This window comes from Penicillium riverlandense (assembly GCF_028828495.1).
Source record: "Penicillium riverlandense strain IBT 135883 chromosome Unknown utg000003l_segment0_segment0, whole genome shotgun sequence".
NCBI lineage: Eukaryota > Fungi > Ascomycota > Eurotiomycetes > Eurotiales > Aspergillaceae > Penicillium > Penicillium riverlandense.
The window spans coordinates 845734-869891 of record NW_026643196.1 but is presented as its reverse complement, the minus strand read 5'-3'; the positions used below and the strand labels follow the sequence as shown (position 1 = coordinate 869891).

At 51.6% G+C, this 24158-nt stretch overlaps 8 protein-coding genes across 8 annotated transcripts; 3 read left to right on the top strand and 5 right to left on the bottom strand.

Annotated features, from left to right (window-relative positions):
• Window positions 1-300: 300 nt before the first annotated feature.
• On the top strand, window positions 301-1030 carry N7474_003977 (nuclear transport factor 2 family protein; the record flags this gene model as incomplete). The annotated part of the gene is made up of 6 exons (XM_057195392.1): window positions 301-334; window positions 404-421; window positions 497-561; window positions 619-693; window positions 751-855; window positions 911-1030. 6 exons carry the CDS (start codon window positions 301-303, stop codon window positions 1028-1030), a joined length of 417 nt encoding a protein of 138 aa, XP_057052788.1.
• Window positions 1031-1296: 266 nt separating this feature from the next.
• On the bottom strand, window positions 1297-2124 carry N7474_003976 (uncharacterized protein; the record flags this gene model as incomplete). The annotated part of the gene is made up of 1 exon (XM_057195391.1): window positions 1297-2124. The coding sequence occupies one exon, from the start codon at window positions 2122-2124 to the stop codon at window positions 1297-1299; it is 828 nt and encodes a 275-aa protein (XP_057052787.1).
• Window positions 2125-4410: 2286 nt separating this feature from the next.
• N7474_003975 (uncharacterized protein) lies at window positions 4411-5283 on the bottom strand (the record flags this gene model as incomplete). Its single annotated transcript, XM_057195390.1, has 1 exon — window positions 4411-5283. The coding sequence occupies one exon, from the start codon at window positions 5281-5283 to the stop codon at window positions 4411-4413; it is 873 nt and encodes a 290-aa protein (XP_057052786.1).
• Window positions 5284-7674: 2391 nt separating this feature from the next.
• Window positions 7675-8340, top strand: N7474_003974 (glycosyltransferase family 34 protein; the record flags this gene model as incomplete). Its single annotated transcript, XM_057195389.1, has 2 exons — window positions 7675-7724; window positions 7791-8340. 2 exons carry the CDS (start codon window positions 7675-7677, stop codon window positions 8338-8340), a joined length of 600 nt encoding a protein of 199 aa, XP_057052785.1.
• A 1117-nt stretch (window positions 8341-9457) lies between these two features.
• N7474_003973 (putative serine/threonine protein kinase) lies at window positions 9458-12922 on the bottom strand (the record flags this gene model as incomplete). Its single annotated transcript, XM_057195388.1, has 1 exon — window positions 9458-12922. One exon carries the CDS (start codon window positions 12920-12922, stop codon window positions 9458-9460), a length of 3465 nt encoding a protein of 1154 aa, XP_057052784.1.
• Window positions 12923-16961: 4039 nt separating this feature from the next.
• Window positions 16962-19835, bottom strand: N7474_003972 (uncharacterized protein; the record flags this gene model as incomplete). Its single annotated transcript, XM_057195387.1, has 1 exon — window positions 16962-19835. The coding sequence occupies one exon, from the start codon at window positions 19833-19835 to the stop codon at window positions 16962-16964; it is 2874 nt and encodes a 957-aa protein (XP_057052783.1).
• Window positions 19836-20443: 608 nt separating this feature from the next.
• N7474_003971 (putative lipoate--protein ligase) lies at window positions 20444-21899 on the bottom strand (the record flags this gene model as incomplete). The annotated part of the gene is made up of 3 exons (XM_057195386.1): window positions 20444-20692; window positions 20749-20856; window positions 20916-21899. The coding sequence occupies 3 exons, from the start codon at window positions 21897-21899 to the stop codon at window positions 20444-20446; spliced, it is 1341 nt and encodes a 446-aa protein (XP_057052782.1).
• Window positions 21900-22122: 223 nt separating this feature from the next.
• N7474_003970 (bifunctional chorismate synthase/riboflavin reductase [NAD(P)H] ARO2) lies at window positions 22123-23455 on the top strand (the record flags this gene model as incomplete). The annotated part of the gene is made up of 3 exons (XM_057195385.1): window positions 22123-22157; window positions 22215-22576; window positions 22626-23455. The coding sequence occupies 3 exons, from the start codon at window positions 22123-22125 to the stop codon at window positions 23453-23455; spliced, it is 1227 nt and encodes a 408-aa protein (XP_057052781.1).
• Between the last annotated feature and the right edge of the window lie 703 nt (window positions 23456-24158).

Below are 24158 nucleotides of genomic sequence, written 5' to 3'. Positions count from 1 at the left end.
CCGGTGGTAACTGAACCATGTATAGGCAGCCGACGCCGCGGATGCCACATTCGAGCTTTACTGCTGCGGTCGTGTTGGGTGATCATCTAATGTCATGTGGAAGAGGAGGTTCCGGCGGCCCACCCCACCTTCCTACCAATCCAACCTTCGAGCGCTTCTACCTTTGACTCCCCCAAACATCAGCCCCGCATCAACGTAGTGCATACGACTCTTCAGCGCGCTCTTCGAACGGAATTCAAGCAACAATAGACCAGCCATTATAAAACTACCTTTTCGTATTCCCGTCAGACAGTCACCGCAATGTCTGATCCACTTGACTGGTACCCAGATCCTGGTAAGCGTTTGAGAGGACACCGTGTTGTCAGATCACCGAGTCGCTAATTATTGTTACCAATATTCCTAGACTGGGCAGATAAACCGGGTATGTTGAGTCCAATGGTCGCCTTGACTCTTAGTCCCAGCAAATTCCTGTGGTCGGAAAGCTTATTGTTCACAGAGGAGTTCATCAAACACTACTACCAGGTCTTTGATGTTGATCGGGCAGCGCTGTATAAGTTCTACGTATGAGTTTGCTCCGAAGGCCATTCTTGAAGCTTTGGCTGACCTCTACTCCTAAAGCGTGACAGATCGATGTTGTCGTTTACATTCTCCTCCGACTGCAAAGGTGCCGCCAGTATTACTAGAAAGCTCGTGGTATGCGAATGGGTTGGGCCAGATGCAGGAGAAATGCTAATTTAATTGATAACGTAGGATTTGCCTTTCCGGAAAGACGTCCAGCATAAGATCCATGCAATGGAATGCCAGCCGTCGAACGACCATGGAGGGGTATTGGTTCTTGTCCATGGGGCCCTATTTGTTAGTATTGAAGGGTTTCGGTTTGCGCTTTCGCTAGTTACTGATCGATAGATAGTATAACGAGCCGCGGCAGGTCGTGACCTTCACTGAAACATTCCAGCTTCTACCTGAGGGCGACAGCTATTTCATCTTCAACGACGTTTTCTTGATCACCCATCCGGAAGCGAAGACTTAGGTCAAGTTCGTTGATTCATTGGTGGATATCCAGAGATACTGAATCAACCTTATTTAGAAATATATTCAATGTATACGTAAAACAGCAACAAGATGCTCAGCGAGGATGGCACAAAATATTGAAGAACCTGATGTTTGGCGATGATTCTTCCAGGGATTCCCGAGCGAAGGGATCCTTTTCCCTTGCACCACAGATTATTGAAGTCAAATATAGTGATAATGCAAGCCGAGCATGGGAAGTGTGCCACCTTTCTCTGCGTGGTATCACTAGGATGCGGGAATACCGGTAATCAATTCCTTGCCCGCATTTGAGTTGACCTGGTTACAGAGTCCGACCAAGTTGTTCGGTATCTTCTGTCTCCAGGGTGTGAACCAAGACTGAATGATTCCATAGTTGATCGAATCCTTCTTTTGGATCCCGAGCCAGATATTGAGATATTTAGCAGCATCGGCGGTATCGTATTGCTTTCCTTCGTTCGCATTTGCTATTTTCACCACGAACTGGTAGTCGAACGGCGCAGCAATGAACGTGAGGCCATAGCAACTATAATCCTCGTCGTCCGACGAATCCACGGCATCTTTGTCAATGTTCTGGCCATCTTCCAGCACGTAATACTGCTTCAGGGCCTCCGTCTTATACTTTGTCCAAACTTCGCGTTTGTTGTAGAAGTGGAACTGGATCGTGGAGTCAGCCCAGTCGTTCGGGATTGGTTGTCCCCTCTCCTGCGCCATCTTGTGGGCGTATGCCATCGCCCTCTTGAGGTCTTTGAGTGGACCTTCATATCCTTCACCCTGCACCCATTCACTCGCGATGTAGTCCATATCTCTCGTAGACGTTCGATCACCGAGTAGAACGTTCACGGCGCCGCCTTGGATGATCACATCATATTGTCGGAATTTTGCTGCAAACCACCCGCTGGCATCCTTCATTGCCGTCCGCAGGGTAGCCGCGGTCAGTGTAGTGTCATCACGGCCCACAAGGGATTTGAAGGTAAAGGCCTCATTTGTAAGAATATGGCCCGAAACATCAGAAATAGGCGTTGCAATGGCTGAGACCGCGAGAAAGGCCGAAAGCAGAGTTTTAAAGAGATGCATAGTGCTAGGTAGAATAAATATAACAACTCGGATAAAATCGAAGGGGTAGAAAGAGAATATGAAGCTGAATACCCCGAGAGCATGTTATAAAGCAAAAGTTCGGGCTGTTGCTTCGGCCCGCGAGTATATGGGGCCGGCTAGGGGATAAACCGTAAGCAGGCTAAACCTTTGCTATTTTTGCGACCCATTTGGCATCCACACCAGATCCCTCAGATATGAATCGCCAGCCCGAAGTCTGTAGAGTAAACATAGCGCTATGGCCCCAGATATTGGTGGGCAGCATTCAAGAATTTGACTGTGCCGCACTAATCCTTGTTGCTAGGCTGAACTGTAATTAGTTACATCTCAAATGGTGACCAGTAATCTATCGCTGAATTGGTTTCATTGTAGGGACCGTTACTGTCTGTGTGGTCAATATCCTAGGTGGCCTGCCCGAATCGAGATCTCGATAGGCCTCGGAAAGACCCTGAAAAGAGGTCATCTGGCAGGACCCAAGACTCGACCCTCCGCGAGTCAAGGCCTAATCTCGGAGTGTGGGTCACTTAGTCAACAATCTTATTAGAGAGAACCTTCTGCGGTGATGCCTTATTTTCTTTCCTTGCAAACAGGTTGGAATCTTTGTAATCTGTAATCCTGTGAAACATCCTTCGGCAGGTACATGCAATGGCCTCTTGGCCTAACTGACGGACTACATTAATTCGCCTTACACATAGCCGCGTAGTTAGGGCTAGGGACACCCCTCTACTGTTTAAGGAGGACTAGAACATGCTATGTAGATCCCTAATGATACCCTTATCCAATCTACCATTTTGAAATTCTTTTCCGGTTTGTAGATTACCAGACAAAGATACGATCGAGATTACGATCTAGACATGGCCCCCAGGATATCAGCCACATGGGATGTAACCAGCCTCTATAATAATAACTATTTAGTGATATATTAGTGGTCATCACTAGAAATGTACTTAATTACAGTATGGTCTGGGAACAAGGATCAGTGCGGCACAGTAACATGAGACTGCTGTCCCCCCAATATCCGAGGCCATGTTTACTCCTACACGCTCACAACTGGCAAATCATAGTTGGGAAATCTAATGTGGAGGCCAAATAGGATGGTAAAATTGCCAAAGGATCAGCCTACCTAAAGCTTCATGCCCCAAGCCACCCTCTATACTTGTGGGCGGAAGCAACAGCTCGAATTTTTTGGAGTAGAATTATCGGACGCTGGAAGAATTTGCGGATAGGTCTAATATCACTTTTTTCATCAATTGTAGCCAAACCTGCGCATGATGAGATTATATAGGCCATCTCTGGAAGGTTTTCCTCCTCAAATTCCGACTCGTCAACTTCAACAGCAAGAGCATTTCCTAGCTCTGCTCTGGTGAGCTGTCTTCTAGCACGGGTGATCCACGGCAAGGCTTGTCCAGCCATCTCCTTCTGGTCTGGAGATTGCCTTTGAGTACGATGCATAGCTTCACTATAAGCAGCGTCATAAGGGAAGTCATGTATATTAAACCAGTTTGAAAATGTCCTTGGCGCAGATCGGATCGCTTTAGGTGACCGTTTCCCTATCAGCGAATTAAAATAAAGCTGTGCAAGAAGAAATCTGAGGCTTATGTTAGCAAGTGAAGAAGGGTAGTTATTATGGACTTACATTCCGTCAACGGCCTCACTGATCCCGTAGTGATCTCCTGCTGAAGGTCTGGATTGCGTGATACAAATGACGGGAGGCATACTAGGTTGGCCTGCAGGTATCTTATCAAGTCTTGCTTGTTTGTATATATGTCCCTTGAAGGCTTGCCCTCGAACCTCGAAATGATCCCAGGGATGAGCCTTGAAGTCGCCAGAAAGTGGATATTGAATTTCTTCTGAAGACTGAAGATCTCATCAAGAAGCTTATTTCTTGATCCGCTAGGGACCCGGAACTCATCCAAAGCATCGATAACAATAAAGAGCTACGAAAAGTGACTGGAAACTGAATGTAGGGCGATAGATACCTCGCCGATCGACGGCCGGGTTCCCCTACCAACGCCCAAAGGGCGGGTGGGGCTACTTAGCAAAGAGACGGCTATTCCTCCGTCACCTCAAATTTTACATAGCTCAATTTGGAGCATGGGCTTGTCAATGTTACAGTAACTACGGCGAGAAAAATTTGTAAATAGATTTGGAATTAGGATAACTGGTCTTTTGCTTTGTTTTATTTACCTTTTTTTTTTCTTCGTGGTTAAGAAAATACATCGATTTCGTTCTAAACATAGCAACGTACTTCACCAGCCTAGATCCTTGTCAATCAGTTGCATTATGGCCATCTCGGCGGGCCATACTTGAACAAACTCCTTGGACTCGCCAGGACCAGTCTTCTTTCCACTGGAAAGTAAGGGGGTAAGATGCACAAAAGAATTCCCAGAAGTCAGGAAACCAACCGGAATTCTCCCAATCGACTAGTACGATGTCAAATGATCGCCCACCTTGATCGTTTGGGCGACTTGTATTCTCCGCGACCATAATGTTCTTCTGCTGAACGTCCCCATGCGTGAATGTGGGCCGGTGACCTTGAAGGACGCGAGCGAGGTATTTTTCGTAAAAGCGAGCCTTGTAGTCTGGCAGATTATTGCGTTCGACCAAGGCTCTATAATTACCGACGAGGCCCGCAATGAAGGCAGGTTCGCCGGAGAAAGGCCCTAGAAATTTCTCATCGCCATGTTGGCTATAGAATAGGCAGTGATGTACGCCGCCCCCGTCCAGGCCTCCGAAAAAGTCGGGCCATGGACACTCGGCCTTTCGCATCGTGTCGAATATTAGTTGGAGTTTGGCGATAATGTCATCCTTCTCGGAGTGCGCCAATGATGGCCAAATGGAATTCAGCTGCACCCCGGGAACGCGTTGCATGATTAAGAAAAGTTGTTTCGAATCATAGTACATCGCGTACAGTCGAGGGGCCGGAAGTTCTAGGACGTGTCGTTCAAGATAAACCAAGGCCTGGCCTTCCCAGATGTTTATACAACCTCCGTATTTTACAACAATATCGTCGTTCACCGCAACAATCTTGGAGGCCATGGTCTCCCACAAAACATTAGTACAAGCGCGGATTTCATCTACTGTAGGTAGAGTAGGCAGAGGCTGGGAGTTCTGAAAGGGGACAACCACTGGTTCCCACATCGTGAACAGAGCAGGAGTCGACGGAGTTAATATTGAAATATAGATGATTACTGTGGCTAGTCTTGATATGAGCTGCAACCCAGGCGAAAAAGTGTAGCGTGAATACTCACCGTGGTTGTCCGAAAGAACTTTTCACCAGATTCGCCTTGAAAACTCAGTTTGGTGAGTCTGTCATAGTTGTCGCTGAAAAAGGGGTGGCGGAAAAGATGAAGTGATCATGAAATCCAGAGGGAAAGCTGTGAGATCGGAAATCGTCTTACAGAGCTCTTACGGTTCACGTGCGGACACATGATCGACCCCTTCTGTATTTAATTGCTGCTCTACTAGTCATTTTACAATACAACACTCATTTCGCCTTACATCTAGTAGCATGTCGTTCTTATAGGCCCTATCTATTAGGGTAGGCTCGTAAGCATGGCCTCTTTGAAAGAGATGAATACGAAGCCCTAAGGAATGAGTCATGAAATAAAACCCGCCTTTCGCCCGCTCCCTCTTTCTCCCGAATCCGAAACAAAAATCTTAGCAACAAGATTTTCCACGGAAAACAACAAAATAGGAGGGTAAAAATCATCTACCTACTCCACTATCATCATGACAGTCACAGAAGCCCCTTGGAGATCAACCCAAGATGGACCAATTTCCTGCGAACTAGAATGTCTCTCTCCGCAAGCGCTGAATCTACTCTGTGAAGGTGATCTCGAAACAGCACGCAAACAGATCGATAACAGCATCACGCCGTTTCTAGTAAGCGACTCAAGCCGACGGACTTGGAGAAGACGACGAGATCAGCACATCACGGATCCCGATGATCGCATTTGGACCACTCGCGTTATTCGCGACCAGCAAACACGAGCTATCGTTGGGCGGGCCGGATTCCATGCTAGACCCGATCAGAGAGGTATGGTAGAATTTGGGTACGCAGTTGATCCTGAGCTCCGTTGCCGTGGATATGGGACATCAACTCTTCGGACTTTGCTCGAAGTATGCCGGGTTGACCCTAGAGTTAATGTTGTAAGGGCGTCTATTAGCCCAAGTAATTGGATCTCGAGAAGGATAGTCACAAGTTATGAGTTTCAGAAAGTTGGAGAAGAGATGGATGAAGAAGATGGTTTGGAAGAAGTCTTCGAATTGGCTCTATGAAGCTTCACTTCGTTCGCTCGACCGTCTTTTTGCGTTGCTGATAGTACATCTCTTTCTTTTCGTCTACAAAGGTTAGCTGAAGACACAACCGCCTGAATATTCAAATTCCTAATATATTCATGAACAATATTATAGACACAATTATCTCTATGGATATGAAGGCAATTAAGCAACCATGGCGTAGTTATTTACAAAGTTTGTTATTTACAGGAAGTTCATATTAGGTTTAGCGCATCATGTGATTAAGGTTTGAAAGAGCATCTCTGTGTTTCGGACATGGAAGGCAATAACGGGCGCGACTGTAGAAGGCCGCGATCATTCACGATCCTTATCGAGAGGACTTTTAGCTAGACTAAAGAGAAGATAATAAAGGACTAACGATAATTAATTTAAGTACTATAGACGATAGGAGTCCTATGTCAAGGAAACAAAGAAGGGATCATAAAAGAAATAATATAATAGTAAGACGGCCCTCACCAGCGAGAGCGGAGAGGGCCCGACTAATACTAGGGGGTGGGTACTGTGCCCCACAGAGAACTTCTAGAATCCTATCAAGCAGTGGCATCACGGCCCCTACCAAGACTTTTCCCGAGTTCGCTGGCTCTAGCGCAGTAGTGTGGAGAAGGATGATCTTATTTTACCCTAAAATACTCTAGATTTGGTATATTTGGGGCCAACCACCTCACCGGTACCCTGCGGAGCTACGGCCCTCGTTGGCTCCTATTTTAGCAGTTTGCACTAACAATCGTAGCCATAGGAGGCCAACTTTCAAATTTCCGAGCAATGCTAATCTGCTCATAAAATACATGTCTGTCTCGCTCATCGCGAGCTCCAAATTTTTCTAGGGAGTCATGTCAAAATTTCGAGCATCCCACAATATGCCAGAATCCTTTTATAGCCAACGTTATCGCAGAATGCAAAGGTCGGGCATACGCGTGGCTCTGGCATTATGTGTTTTATGGCTACTCAACCTATTTTCAAACTCTCGTGTGTTGCCTCTACGAAAACTATGTATCATAACATTTGTGCATTTGACTGACTAGAGCTGTAGCTTTCCAAAGTATCTCTCCGCCCGCACCACTTCAGCCTTCAATCGGTAAAGTGTCGATGGTATATGGCAATCGGCCGATTTACAATAGAACGCTGGAATCACATAAAGAGCAAAGTCGCCGGCTCAATTATCCAATGTCTATCCTTCGCAATCCCATCGTTGATGGGGTATGGAATAAACCTCTCTTCATTCTGCAAACCATGCTTGGTGAATTAGAGAAGCCGCCAGACCAGCGACTAGAGTGGCTTTTGTGAGTTCACGAGCCTAAGCCTTATACATTGAACTTGGACTCATAAATTCAAATTTCTTGGTTTAGTTGGTTTGACAGTGATACGGTACTCATGAATCTGAACCTGCCACTAGAGACCTTTCTTCCACCGTCACATCTCCCAGACGTTCATATCTTACTCTCTCAGGATTACAATGGACTGAACAATGGAATCTTTCTAATCCGTGTACACCCATGGTCCGTCAAGTTGCTCAATGCCGTGATTGCATACCCCTACCTGAAACCAGACGTCGAACTCCATTGGGATGACCAATCCGCTTTGAGCAATATTCTCAAGGAAAATGAGTATTTTGGCAGATCTACTGTGTACTGTCCACAGCGTTGGTTCAATCCTTATACTAGGTCGGAAAATGGGGAGGAACCAGTGAATAAAGACTTGCCCTCGGACATGCAGGTACATCCTGGAGACCTCCTAGTTCACTTCCCGGGGACTCCTAGTGCGAAACTGAATGAAACTATGGGTCCATATATTGCTATTTCGGAAGAAGAACGGCCGGATTGGAACACGGCTTTGGAGGATACCGGCTATATAGAAGAGACGGCGTTGTTTTGGGAGAACTACAGGCATGAATTATAAGCATAAATGATTGGCATTCAAGCTCAATGCGCATCTGAGCCGCGCGGGACAAGTCCCGACTCTTCCAATGCTCCCCGATGCACTTTATAAGCTTCTTGTCATCTGTGGTGGCCCAATTCCTACGTTCTAGGGGCTCAAAAAGTGGCATGTTGATGTCAAGTTCCATTCTAATTGGGAAATGGTCTGATTCGTGCTCTGGATCATCAGCTCGTTCGCATCGTGCGAGCCGAGAGAGTAGGCTTAGCGGAATGAATATAAGATCGATGGCTAACGTCTGTTCTCGGCTTGACCATGTCCCAATTCCCTCCTCTGTTGTTAGCTAGAGCCCTTGCTCATCTAGAGTAAGTAGCGAAGCCAGATTTTCATCTACAGAGGATAGATATTTACGTTTCAAATGCTGGATTCATTTCATGACAGATCATCTCATCGCGAATATACGCCTCCGCGCGCCACCCGCCCACCCATACATAAGAAGCAAGCAAATAGCACCGCATCATGGAAATCATACAGGAAATCCTCCCATGAGAGAAAGACCATGCCCGTTGCTGAACCCTCCCTCAACCACGAGGGACGCGAGCAGAATGAAGAAAGAAAGAAAAGAAATGAACTCCCAAGAACCCCGCCTAGTGTCAACATTACATGGAAGTAGGTAATCAACGGTCTTGAAAAGTCAGAAAGCCGGCCCAAAATGAAACTTGAAGCATGTGTAGACAAGGCAAGGCAAGGCGTGTATGTGTGGTGTCATCCTCAGTCAAGGTCACCGAGTTTGACAGCGACATGAGTATCCGACGCATCTGAGAATTTCAGATAGCGCCGAAAGGAGGGGCACACACGCGGAAAGAAAAGCAGATGTAAATGCCACCCATGCGAATGTATATGTACAAGCCATATAGAAGAAAAAAATGTAGGTCAGCAAGCTCTAGGTCATCATGGGTACCGGGTATGCGGCGTGGCAGAAACCTGCAAGCCAAGGCAAAAAGAGCAATCGAGATGATATACAACGGCCTCGCAGTATACAGGAAATGTGGGAGTGATGCGGATGGTAGTAGTAGGTGTGAGGGATGTGGAGAATGTAGGAGGCCGGAGGATTCGAGCCGCGCATGCGCAACGACAGCGCTCAGTTATTCCCAGTCTTGACCGGTGGCTTCTTCTTTCCGATCACAAGAACCTCGTCTTCTGAATCACCTTCATCCTCGTCATCGCAGTAGTACCTTGACTCATCATCCTCTGACGGGCGAAGTGTACTCGAGTGATGAGGTTTGACCGTCTCACCAGTGCGGAGGATAGAAGGCACTTGGGTCGAGGAATCAGATCCTTTGTCATGGAAGAAGCCATCTCCAGAAAGAGAAGAAGCCCCAGACACAACAGAGGGGATGCTAGGATGAGAAGCGCTTTGAGACATGCCACTGGTGAAATCGTCTGCAGAAGAGGAAGATATGGTGGCGGCCGAGGGTGTGGAGGTGGTGAGACCACGACTGAGAGGGTCGACGGGACATCCAAGATCCGGAAGTGGAGGAGCCGGGGGTAAATGGAGAGAGTCGCTTGATGGTATCTTGCTTTTAACTGCAGATGCCAGCGGATCTCGGTCAACACCTGGTTCGATGTCGCTCCGCCGGCGCCGTAGAAGCGCTTCTTTCGTGAGGGTGAACGATTCCGCGGAAGACTTGCCCGCTAGCTGCTGGGATCGGTTGCGCCGATGCATGGGTGCTGGGGGAGGGCCTGGGCTCTTGGCGGAGACAGCGGCTTCGTGTTGCCATAGACCGTTGCTCCGAACTTGGCCAATTGCAGAGGCAACACTAACGGCAAGGCTTGGCTCTGAGCGACGATCTCCACCTTCCAGGGATGTCAAGTCGCCAGAGGGAGATGAGCGCCGACTGCGGCTGCTACTGTACATGCCCCGTGATATCCGCCGAGATCCGCTGAAGAGGCCACCGAGACTGGCAGTCCCCAGAGTTTCGATGATCGAAGGGGTACCCGTTCGCGGTCGCACCGTGGGGGTCGTGTCGAAACTGGATTGCCTTACAGTCTTTGCAGACTCTGCAGTCGACATGGAAGATTTGGCGCGTCTTGGAGGTCCCGGCCGTGGAGTCACGATAGGAGCTGGAGCAGCATTGGCTCCGGGAACAGTCTTATCGAAATACGAAGACCATTCTTCTTCTTCCACTGGACTGGCCGTCACGCTTTGAGCTAGGGGGTGTTCGCTTTGGCCGCCAAACTTGACTGGCCGAAAGAATTCCTCGTCTCCTCGCAAACTGTGCCGGCGGCTGTCTGGCGAGGCTTTGCCAAAGGTACTGCTCGTCGAGGCAGATGATAGCGTGTCCGAAGATGGTGTGGTACTCGATGTTCGCTTGCGAGATTCCTTGTCCTTAGACCGACTTCCAAACCACTTTGCCACATTGGACCGAACCCGTTGAATGAAAGGAACCTTGCTGACAGCACTGGTGACTTCCTCGTTCGAGACTTCGATCTTCTTTCCTTTGCTTTGATAGGCGGGGTCCGTCTCCTCGATCCACGCTCGGGGATTGGGTAGGCCGTGAAGGGTCCAAGGGTGGTGCTTGATCTCCTTCAAAGTGATGCGCTTGATGGGATCCTTGGTCAACAACCGACGAAGTAAATCATAAAGCTCGTCGTCAATATCCTCATAGGCCAGCTCATCACTGTTGCGGTGGTTCCATTGAGCACTGGTGGAAGAGTCCTCTCTGACAACGGGAACGAGACGCTTCCGCGGGATAAAGACTTCTTTCTTCACGATGGTCTGGAACATGCTGTATTCATCATCCGAGACGAAAGGTAGGCGGCCAAAGATCATCCCATATAGGGTAACGCCCAAAGACCAAACGTCAATCGCACCAGTGATTTTTGGGATCGACCCGATTGTCTCGACAAAATCGTCGCCGGTGTAGCACAGTTCCGGGGCGTAGAAGGCGGGAGTTCCAACGGTCTTGGATAAGTCGCGAGCATCATCCAATTCTGCCGCCCCAGTCTCGTCTACTCGTTCCTCCTCTTCATCTCGAATAGGTCGACCTAGGTATGAGACACCGAAATCAGAGATCTTGACGCGGTGGCTGCTGGTCACCAATAGATTAGCAGGTTTGATGTCACGATGGATGATCCCCTGGTAGTGAAGATACTCCAATCCAAGGACAGAGTCTCGGAATGCGTTGCGGGCTTCGGTAATGGTCAAGCAGGGAACATAGGACATATCATCTCCATCTGCAGACCATTCCGGCTCGGAAGGAGCATATCCGAAGCTGCTGGATGCGGTGCTGAAGCGTCGTTCGAACGGATAATCGACATAGGCGCCATACATGCTGCCTTCGACCGCAGCTTGGGAATCGAGAGCGGAAGAGAGGGAGGCACTCGGAGAGTTCTCGTCAAGGATGGCCGTCGAACGGGTGGACGTACGCCCGAGCCCCAGTCCAAGGCCAACACCCTCATCCTCTTCATCTGACGACTCCGCACCGTGCTCCAAACTCCAGGCGGGAATGGGACCCTTCTGCGCATCAGCAGCCTGCGCTTCGATGCGCTCCCGCGCTCTTTTGCGTTGCCGACGCAGATGCTGAGCGGTCCGGACAAATTGATGGCTCTCTTCCACAAAGGCCGGGGTATCGGGGATCCCAGCTTGTTCGCGCTCGAACCGGAGTTTGTCCACGTGCACAATCTCTCGAAGACCCTTCTTGCGCCAGATGATCTCACCGTTCTCAACATATTCCAACACGATATAGACCTTCTGTTGGTTGGGATCATCGATGACTTCGAGCAAGCTGACCACGTTCGGATGCCGCGCTTTCTTCAAAATAGCCACCTCTTTCTTGACTTTATCCTCCGGGTTACCCAGTTTGCCTAACCGACGACGTTTGGAGTACCGCTGAACGATTTTGATGGCCACCTTCTGCTTGGTGGCCACATGCCGACAGAGTTTGACTTTCCCATGCTCACCACGTCCAAGCTCCTCCAGGATCTCATATTGATTGATGACCTTGTTACCCGTGACCAAATCCCGATCCACTTCGACGGTATGCGTCTCTTTCGGCGGTTGCAAATGGCTTGGATGGAGGTAGGGGCTGCCGATCCAACCTTCCTCGTCTGACCCCTGCGGTGGTGTTGTGCGCGAGCCCCGCATAGAGAACAGTCCTGGGCTCGACACCGGGGTATTGCCCGCGGTACGAGAGACACGCGGGTGTGGCACATGAGGGGTGGCATCTGCTTGTGATGGATATGAGCTCCGCGACCGTAGGTGTGGAGGTTGCCATGTTGGATGAATCTGAGACTGTAGGCTAGCGTAGGATTGGTCGGGGTACACCGGGTAGTCGCCCTGGGTTTCAGAGTGTCGTGAAGCCCTCCGGGGGCTGCGCCCAGCGCTGCCATGTTCCGACCGAGCATCCACCACAATATCTTCGTTCAAGGCCTGGAGAGAACTCGTGGAGGTGCGGGCCGACGAAGACCGAGAGAGACCATAAACGTGAGCGAAGGCTTGGCGAAGGGCGCCTCCCTGTGCATCGGCCGTGTCGGTCGCTGGCGACAATTTGGCAGCCGATGGTTTGCCCTCCAGACCAGCTATCGCGGGCCGGTGATCCGACATATTCAACTCCTTTTTATGGTATTTTCGGGAGGGAAGTTATGGGAGCGAGCCAACGGTGCCGGGGGTGCCGTGGACCATCCTTCTGCTTCCTCGCGTGGGTAATGGTTTTGGGGGTGAAATAAATTCACAAAGAGCTGGTGATGAGCTCTGCGAGAGGGCACGAGTTGACCGGCATTACTCTCGCTGGATTTGACGACGGGCGACCGGCATGCAGGTAGGACGGCGAGGGAGATCAACCGTGTTCCGGACAGCGGCGAGGGTGGATGGAGAGAGAGACTCGAGGTAGACCTGCTACTCCCGCACGTGTCGGCAATAGGGATGGAATGAGTATTTATAGCACGGTCGTGTCGTCGAAGTGAGGGGGGTTGGAAAGGATGGATGGATGGCCGGATACTGGGGCGAGATCGGCCGGTCTGAACAGAGGGAAAGGGAAGGCAGAGAGAGTCGAAATAAGTCCAAATGAATGGAGACAGAAGACAAAACCCGTCAATGATTCACGGGGAGAAAGGGAAAAAAAGAGCCGTGTGGAGAGTAGGAAGTTGGGTCAAGTAGTGGGAGAGAAAGGGAGGATGAGTTGGGAGTGGATCACCCAGGTTGGCCGCCCAGTCGAGCCAGCGAGCATCGGAGTGCACGGTGGGGCTGTCAGATTTCTCTCTTCGGCCGACGCTCCGGAGGTCCGTGGATACTTGAGAGTAGTGATCTATTTGACGATGCTCTCTTCGACCTCTTTTATCTCTATCGCATCGGGTTCGACTCGACTGCTGTGGCAAAGCTCACCCGTGGCTTCGTACGAGGGCGGGTTTAGGTTTGGGTTTTGCCCGGCCAAGAATGGATTACGTCGAGGACTCCCGCTTAGTAGTACTTGCTATCGTACCACGGGTTATCAACCTGCCACTTCCTGCTCTGGCGTCTCCTGGACCACCCATGGTCGTGGATGGTGCTTTTGATGTTCCCGGCGACGGTATCCGCCACCCCACTCCACTGCTGAGCTGGAGAGCAATAAAGTCTGTCGTCGACCAGCGCGCATTCTTACAGGCGGGTCATGGACCCCAGGAAAGTTAGCTGTTCGGATGGGCTGATGCGCTAAAACTCACCCAGGGGCATTCAGCAAATGCACGACGCTGTGGCCGTCTTGGCCCATGGCACGGACGGGGCCAGCTGCAGGGTCAAGGAATTAGTCCAGTTGGCCGCGAAACGCCTGAGCACAGTGTCTGTGCGCCATCCGACGTCATTAGAGGGTCTGGCCTCAGGCTAATTAACGGTCTTTCTTCGGACATCGTAGTAGCCTTTATTCGGCCGGACTCCGAACCTCCTAAAACTGTCAATTATGATGATTTGAAGAACATTGACTATGGTGGACATTACCCATGAGCAGGCGGTCGGACAGTGCTGATGCTCCAAGGCAACCATAGTGCCTAACCACAGTGATGTCATGGAAGTACAATGGAGACAGAGCAACAAGAGACTCGTGAATACAGCTAGGCAAACTGTACAGCTCATTGTTAGACAAACAACCTGCTAGAGCAAACTTGGCTGCCTCCATCAAAGGATGTCGATTGTCGTGGTCGCCTGACAGACCTAGCAGCCCTAGAGCTATATAACCTGTTCCTGCCCAACTCCCACTCTTCTTCCTTGCATCTACCGTCCAACTCAAACACTCCTCTTATATATAAACCACGCTCGTCTGGATGCCCTTTTGAAAAGTGTCGAGTATGACTGTGTTACCAGCCATCCTACTATGATATAGCCTCTACTACGCTACCGTCATCACGGGGTCTCCCCAGACGGTGCTCACTTACCGCTGGCTGCGGGAGACGACTGACTGCTCAGCAAAGGTATATTTTCAATTTCTGGACTTGTATTGCATTACCTGATCTCGAAAGTCTTGCGATAGAGTATATTACCCGCCCTGATGCGGGAGCCCACAGATTTTCTCCATTAAAAGACGATCCTTATTCATACGGACCTAGAAACCTGGAAGATGTGGTCTGGTTTTACCCGGTTGTGTCGCTGTTATCGACTACGTGGTCGCAGACATGTGCGCGAAACAGGCAACAGGTAAGAACCACTAGATATGAGAATACTGGCCTAAACTAACCATCTAATAGGTTTTGCAAAATAAATCGAGACTGTCCGAACTCTGCTTCCTTACGCGGCTCTTCCCGAGAGCGTTTTATACGGCGTCAGGAACGCCATCTTAACGTGGCCATTTCCGTTCATAGAAGGGTATATCACACGCCCTCAAGACAGGCATGCTTCCCACTCTGGACAGAGAGGGTTCGCCGCTCACCCGGGCCCCCAGGGTGTCGCAGCTGGGCAGTCCGCCGCCGCTACTAGCGCGCAACAAACGTCAAGGCCAACAGGGGGAAAGAAGGCGAGGACGCGGCTGCGACTGTGCAGTTGGCCGCTCATGAGGCGGCGGTCACTCAGTAGAAACCCCAAAGGTCTTGGCTACTGTGGGCGCGGTGATCGCAGCGTCACCTAAGAAGATCAAGGACTTTCTCCGTGATCTGCCTTCTCTCGGCCGCCAACCCAAACCCATTGGACTAAGCGGCGAAGAAAGCATATGTTTCCCAATTTAACGGGGAGTACGCATTTCAACTGGTCGCCGCTTCCTCGGTCCATGGGGGGTTCGACTTGGGACATATTCTACGCAGTTCTGGAAGTTCAAGGGAACTCAGATAGCCCACAGCATGAGCACACGCCGAGAGCGATGGATTGTGGATGACACTATCGACCGTCCCGAACCAGGTCTGGTCGCCCGAGGCAATTCAGCAGATTGTTAAAATGACCAAGATGTTGCGTGCGGCCGCCACAGGAATGGTATAGGGCATACATCCTAGTTGTGGATCACACAATCCAGCGGAACCACGAGATGGATAACATGCACAAGAAACTCCCAGTGTATTGCGCCATGCATCAGAAGACCCTCAATATCTCATTGAAGAAGGTGGAGGGCCGCGGCCAGACACAGAGACATGGCTCGCACTTTTGTCATCAGAAACGATGTCTTACTGTATCACATATCATCCCAGAATCGAAGGAGAAGAATCAGGCTCGGAAAGGATGCCGGGTTTGGGTGGATTGCAACCACTGCGAGCGAAAAATCCTTCTCTACGTTCACGAGCCATCATGTATTAAGTACTACTCGGGCTACCGCGACAGCGGTCATTTTTAAATCGAGGGCACCCGTAGGAATATCAACGAGGAATCCTCCCGTGGGAATATAATCCCTACTCATTTAAAGAAATATTGAAATTTCGTCTATGATAGTATCCAGCATTTTTACTCCCTTTATCCCTGCTGCATGAAAATCGTCGGCCCTCCGCTCCGTGATCAATGTTGTCGTTGCAAGGCTATAGAAAGTATAGCGCGCCAAACTATTGCCAACATGCATTCAATCAACCAACGCAATGCCCCCTGATTTGACAGTCTACTCCCAAGCGCGCTGCACCACGACAAGTCTAGTTAAAGGCGTGGAGCTGACATGCATACGACCCGGCCGAGGATCCTTGCACGGGATGGATGGACAGGGACAAACGCTTGATACCCACTGCAGATACGACATTGTGCAGGGTGGTGCATGCGACCCTTTTGGCCGTACTGTGTTTGCTTCCCAGCTGCTCAGTTGTCACAGTACTGTAGGGATCTATAGATAGGGGTTATTCTGGACAGGGATGTATCTCAATGTTCCTTCTTGTTGTTGGAATAATTAAAGGACCAAATATCCTACGCAATAACCAATTGATCCCATTCTCAAGTATGGAAATGCTGTAGAATACACAAAACCAACTGAACTTATTAAATCGTGAAATTCATTTTGTACTCGAGTACCAAGGTTATCTAAACAAGCGCCATCCCATACACAGACTCCCCGGCGCAGCGGCACCAACTTCAAACAGGATTCATCAACCACACAGACAGATAGACACACTCACAATCGTACACCAATCGAGGAGGGCAAAAGAACGCTGCAAATATGGAGATGGCAGAAAGCAGCCAGAAGAAAACTAATAGAGAAACTTCCCAAGCAAGATGGTTATGCGCTCACTTTGCGACGGCTAAGGCTTCCCGGTGCATCACTAAAGCTGCGACTTAAGGAGCGCTCCGAGATATTATCCAGGTCTCCTGCCGTGGCATTGACGACCCGGAGTTTCTCCCGGGGCACAGTGAACGTAACCTGGACGCGGCGGCCCTCTGCAGCACCCTCAACGTCCCAGTCATGGTCGTCGTCGTCGATGTCGTAATTTCCATCATCGTCATCGCCCAGATAACCCGGCGCACCGAGGAACAGGTCATCGCGCGTCAACCGTGGGGTGGAGAAGACGTCGTCCGAGACCCTTTTGTTTGCTCCCCAGTCCTTGGCACCCTGTTTGCGTCGGAAGAGCTCTGCCGATGCACTCACTGCTCTCCGGGGGGTGTTGGCGTTGGGATCATGGGCGTCGGCGCCTGATCCAATGACGGTGCTGCGGCGGTCGATGCCCGAGGCGAGCGGTGCGAAGCTGGCTTCTCTGAAGCTGTTTGTGCCGCGGCGGGTGAGCGTCAAGGCTCGGCGCATGGTTTGCATCATCCAGTCGGATGCTCTGGGTTTGGACTCGCGTGGGAGTTTGGAGGGTGAGGATTGGAGGGATGGGTTTGCGTCGCTCTCGTCGAAGAGGAGCGCCTCGTTTTCGGCTTGGCGTTGGGTGATAGTCGTCTGAGCTGTGGAATAGGAGTCTCCCGACAAGGACTTCTCGGATGGGGCTGGGAGCCCATCTGGATCGCTGTGCGTCGTTTCCCTGCTGGCTGTGGATGCCACAGCGAGGTGCTCGAACGAGTGGCCGCCGCTGCTTGCCCAGCTGAGCGGCCGTTCCGTAATCATAGCCCGTACCTGGGCAATATGACCGGCAGGCCTGAAGGATAGGAAAGAAGCGGCCGATGACTCGGACAGGTTTGTGGATGTTCGATCACTTTTGGCGGGAGAGCTGCGGCCGTCGAGGTCAACAGACCCGGCATCCTTTCGCCGGCTGTAGAACGGACCAAGGCCCACACCGAAAATAGTGCTTCGGGGCGTTGCAAAGGGATCTTCGGTAAATAAATCTCCGTGTTCGCTCGGCTCGTGCCTTTCTTCGAGGGGTATTGTGGCCATTAGACGCTCCCGGAAGATTGCTTCATCCTCTTCACGCTCGTCAATTGGATGGATCTCGCTTGTCTGATCGCTACGTCGGTAATGTGTAGCACCAGGGGACCTGTACGGTCTGGCATTCATGTGTGGTTGATGGCCAGGTTTCGATGGACTGCCAGCATCCCTGAGTAGCCCTGTTCTTTCTGGCGAACTTCCACCAGGATCCCTCCAATTTGGCCGGCCGCCGTAGCCACGATTCCCTGTCCAGGGATATGCAGTAGCTGGGTCTTGCTTCTCACTCATCTGGGAGCTTTGGACGCTGCTCGCCTGGAACGGATCATCTCTGCCCCAGAAATGGGCGCGTTCAGCCCCCAGGGCCAAATCACGGAGTTGAGAGTCGCGCTTGTTCCGGACGATTCTTTTTCTCCAAAGCATCCACCCAAACAAAATCAGGGTGATCAGGACGGGAATCCCAAACCCCAATCCGAGACCCAGGCCAACCTTCTGCCCGGTTGACAGACCGTCACCACCGCTTGACGTTGACGCTGCCTTATGATGAGCTTCGGGGTTTGTGTAGGAAGTGACCCAGCTGTCCGATGTCACATTGTAGAGATAGACCTGTGAGTTTTTTCGTGCGGTGGGTACGGCGCGTTTTGATGATTGTTTCGGGATACTGTACCCTCCAGCAATCATCATCACGTCGCCTGGAAGCATGGCTGCCGCATGTCCGAAGATCCCAGTGCCTTCGGGAAGGCCCAATCCATTGGATGAGGGGATTGTCCAGCTCCAGTCTGTGCCACTGTAGTCTTCTCCCAGCGTCAGGACTGCGAACTGCGGCTCAGCGGGAACACTAGTATCTCCCACCCAGCCTCCGAGCACAAACACCTTGCGGCCATCTTGCGAGAGCAGTGCGGTATGACCTGATCGAGGCTCCACCATGGCCTGCTCACGAATGGCCAACTCTGTCCTTGACGTAGAATCTTTATTCACCGAGACAAAGCTCCAACTTTCTTGCGGTAGAGAAAACACGGCGAGTTCCGACATGTTGAGAAAAGCGTTCTGGGTATGTCCACCGATAAGAAGGAAGTCCTGTTGCTTGTTTGTTGAGGCGGCCGAGTAAGTAGCTGATAGTGGGACAATCGCACTGCCTGCCTCCGGGATCGGTGGTGCGCGGGCTCCCGTCGTCGAGGATTGGTAGTCGTTGCTATGAGGCCCTGTGGGATTCAACATGATTGTCGACTGGGAGTACGTCGCCGCAGAAATCCAACTGCCATTGGTGCTGTTCTGGAATGGACACATCCCACCAAACACAAAAATGCTGGCTTCATTTGTATTGGTAGACGAGAAAGTAAACCCTGCGGCCAGGTAGTTTGGTCGGTTTTTGTCCGAGCTCAGAGACAGCCGCTCCCAAGTCCCATTGCCAATCGAACTGGGTTTGTGCGGTCGGAAGCGCCATAGATCTGGATTTGGAGATGAAGGATGGCAGTCCCCTGAGTAGACTGTGATGGCGCCTTGGTCGTTGATGACAGGGACGAACGTGGATGTCCCGTCATTGCTCTGGAACGGTGTTCGTTCGAGCAAGGTGTGGTATGACGGGCTGCCCGCATCGACACTACTGGAAAGATTTAGGGAGAGGAACTCGGTTGCGCCTGTGCCAGAACTGCTAGGCTGGAGGAGATATGCGAGGGAGTCATTGTGTTGTGGGGAGAGGAAGAGCGAGGAGGGCGCGTAGGGTACGGCCGCGGAGGCGGGGTGTATGAGCGACAGTAGAAGCAAACGGAGCTTCTTTGGACGACGTCGGTGAACCATGGCGGACCGAATGGAAGTGCGAGACACGTTCAAGCGGGAATGAAGGGGCGCATTCCAGGATCGACCAGCATGGTTGGTGTGCCACGAGGTTGGCAGAGAGAGCTGTCCGCGTGGAATGCGAGAAAGATATTCTTCGGTAGCAAGTTCCCAGATAAACAACACGATCGAGGCTGGTGTGCGATCGAGGAAACCCAATCACGGATTGGGTCGATTCATAGATTGCCGAGCGGGGATCAACATAGGTTGCCCGGGGCAACCCACAGTACCGAGTTATATGGAACACTCTTCCATATTAACGAATTGAGTGTCAAGGATCTAGCGTGTCTGATTAGGTGCATTTTCCTTGTTTGTACAGCGGGGTCTCTGTGGTTGCCTATGGCTATGAGCCAGGTTAGAGGGCGCCGGGACCTTAACTATGGGGCGCCTTTTGTATGGGTGAGGCCCAAGAGCCGCGGAAGTCCTTATCTATGATAAGATAGTGCGAGCTTATCAGTTCGAGGCGAGTGTTGTGAATCCAGTGTAGAAGTGCTGCGTCTTAATTCGGACTCTCTATACACAACGGATTATCGTACACACCGATCTTTATACAAAACCACAGGTCCATCAACCTATCCTCCAAGCAACCCACCCAAGAACCGCGCGAGTTCTCGGATAACGCCATCGTCTACATCTCGTGTTCCGCCCAGACCCTGTCGCAGAATCTCTGTCCACTGTGACAGCCTAATCTCATGTAGACGCTGTCCATTGAGAGACTCGTGCACGCGAGAAGCCTGGTCAGTCGCTACTGATGGGTCCGAGGAAACAGATATGCAGCTTTCAATTATAGCGCCGTGCTTAAGGCGCAGAAATACGCGCGTCTGTGGTGATGTTAGAATCTTGAAAACAATGCACCAATGAAAGAGGCAAAACTTACGGAAGATGGAAGGGTGGGTGGAAGAGGTGGTCGCTCGCGAGGGTCTTCGTCGGTGGGATAGGTTGAGAAGGTGAATTGGGGAGTCTGTGTGTACTTCCACTCCAAGGACTGCAGGAGATAGGTTAGCGATTGCTCTGTTTCGAAGAAGGACGAAAAACAAAACTCACCCGTAGCTCAGCAATGCCTCTCCCAATCTCAGGCACCTGCTCGCCCTGTACGTCTCCAACCGTGCCGGCGACCCAGCTATCTCCAGCGTAGATCTCGGGTTCATTGGCATGCGCCCGGCGCGCCCGGAGGACAGCGTCTGAATGGACACCATATAGCCGCGCAAACTCCTCCACCACGCTTTCAATCACGGCGGGGATGGAGAAGAAAGAGTCGGCGAATGCAGAGGACACATTCCCTACGGGCGAGCGTACACTTTCCACGCCCTTGGCTTGGATGTATCCGCGCGCCGGGGATCGCAAGAAGCGGCCGAGATCATGAATATTGGGTGAATCCAGCAGACATGTGCCATGATGCAGGGCCCGGTGCCGGGTAAGCTTGAACGCCGACCCGGAGACCTTGCGTGATGGGGGCTCGCGAGGGTCTTTGGCTGCGTCGTCAGGGGTCATCACGATATCGTGTCGCTCATTGACGCTGGTATTTGTCGCCCCGAGGCGGTGCAGCGCGTGAACCACCATCTCGGCGTGCTTGTTGCGCGTGAACGCGGTGCGCGGCGAGATGACGCTGTAATTGAGATTCCCTTCGTCGTGGAAGACCGCTCCACCGCCAGACCGCCGCCGGACGTAGACCGCGCTCTCGTCATCCTCTCTGGTCGTACCATTCTGGCGATCATTGTGCAGCGCGCGCAGATCTGTCTCCAGCCATGGGTTCTGGTTCCGCCCGATCACCACGCATGGCCGATTGGTGTAGAGAAATAGGATGCTTGAGTCCTCTGGCGCATTTTCAAGGAGGAAATGCTCGATCGAGAGGTTGACGTACGGGTCCGTCGAGACGGATTGGTAGATCTGGTGCCGCGAGGACGGGCGGCTAGCGAGCTCCGCGAAGCGGCTGAGAGGGTATGAGGAGTTGTGGCGGGGCCAGCAGATCTTTGTGGTTTTATCGCATAGTGTGCGAGAGGAAGACCATCCTCGCAGTTGCAGCAGCATTACTGACACAAGGAGCACCAAGACCAAAGAAAGTCGCGGCCGATGGTCGGATGCGCTAGGCCCAGATAGGAAGGGTGGGATGAGTCGAACGTGGGAACTTTTTTCTCTTACTGATAACACATCCTCTTGTCCTCCCTACCACTCCGACAATCCCGTTGGGTTTCTTTCTCGGCCGTCCATTGAGATACTTGCCCTTTGGTATCTGCAACCACCATCACTCAACATGTCGTCGTGGGGTGACCATTTCCGGGTGACCACGTAAGATGCCTTTGACCCGATCCATCGCCGCATGTGCTGACGCTCTTCGTGCTATAGCTATGGCGAGTCCCACTGCCGCTCGGTCGGCTGCATTGTCGACGGATGCCCGCCGGGCATGGAGCTCACCGAGGACGACATCCAGCCCCAGATGACTCGCCGCCGTCCCGGTCAGAGCGCCTTGACCACCCCGCGAAACGAGAAGGACCGCGTAGAGATCCAGTCGGGCACGGAGTTTGGGATCACTCTGGGCACGCCAATTGGCATGATGGTCCGCAACGAGGACCAGCGGCCCAAGGATTACGGTAACAGCACAATGGACCTGTACCCCCGCCCTAGCCATGCGGACTTCACCTACCTGGAGAAGTACGGCGTCAAGGCGAGCAGCGGTGGTGGCCGCAGCAGTGCCCGGGAAACCATTGGTAAGGCAGGCCCCTCAGCTGAAGATTGCGTGCACTAATTAAAAGTCAGGTCGTGTCGCCGCTGGTGCCATCGCCGAGAAGTACCTGCGTCTGTCGCATAACGTCGAGATTGTCTCCTTCGTCTCCTCCGTGGGCAATGAGCACCTTTTCCCTCCGACTCCCGAGCACCCCTCCGCCTCGACCAATCCCGAGTTCCTGCAGCTGCTCGAACAGATTGACCGGCCGACGGTGGACTCCTTCGCGCCGATCCGCTGCCCTAACACCGAAGCCGCCGCGCGGATGACCAAGGTCGTTGAGCACTTCCGGGACAACCATGACAGCATTGGCGGCACAGTAACCTGCGTGATCCGCAATGTGCCTGTGGGACTTGGCGAGCCGTGTTTCGACAAGCTCGAGGCTAAGTTGGCCCATGCCATGCTGAGCATCCCCGCCACCAAGGGCTTCGAGATCGGCTCGGGCTTCGGCGGCTGCGAAGTGCCGGGCTCGATTCACAATGACCCCTTTGTTGCCGCTACCGCAGAGTCCGGTCCTCAGCGCTTGACCACCAAGACCAACAACTCCGGCGGTATTCAGGGTGGGATCTCCAACGGCGCGTCGATCTACTTCCGTGTTGCCTTCAAGCCGCCAGCCACTATCGGCCAGGCCCAGACCACTGCCACGTACGGCTTGGAGGAGGGCATTCTCGAGGCTAAGGGCCGTCACGACCCTTGCGTTGTTCCGCGCGCCGTCCCTATTGTCGAGGCCATGTCTTCGCTGGTTATTATGGATGCCCTGATGGCTCAGTACGCTCGTGAGAGTGCGAAGAACCTCCTGCCGCCTCTGCCGAACACCGTGCCCACGAAACCTGCTAGTGCTCCCAACGGTGCCCCGGCCTCATGACGTCGGGTTCGTATCTTTTCGGATGCTATATAATGGAGTTACGAAAATATTAGATGCCATTAAATTGTTTAGATTCAACTGGTTTTAATTAACGTGGTTCTTCTAGCCTCACGCAATGCCCTCATCGGCACCTTCAGTCATTTCAAGTAGATATTCCTTGATCCTCAGATACCCACTATCAAAAGATGATCCAAACTTGTTCATGTCATTATGACCAGCATCAATTGCTATACATGAAGCGAGCTTGTGCGGCGGCGGTGGAATACTCTATTCAGAAGAGGCAATATTAGTTAGAAGCATATGGACAAGGCGGCGGTTCTCTCACTTGTGTTGACGAGGCATTATCAGGCCTCTCATAAACAAAAACCGTCCGAAACTTCCCACCGAAGGAAGAAAATCGCTCCAGTAGATCAACCAGCCAGCTTGCTTCCTTGTAACTATCGCTTTGCTCCTGGTCCGATCCCTTGAAAGTCGAGACGAAACTTTGTAATCCCGCGAGTCTGGAGTCTAGCTCTGGTGTGCCCATGAAGAATACCCCCTTCGTTGAGAGGCTTATACTCCGAAAGTGGTGGATTGAAGTCTCTTCTCGTGCCGAGTCGGAGTATAGTAGAGCCTGGAATGGCTGTATCAATAAGGAACTAATGAAAAGAAAACGAGACTTACACTCTTGACTACCGACCCCCCAACACTATGTGCGAAGAAA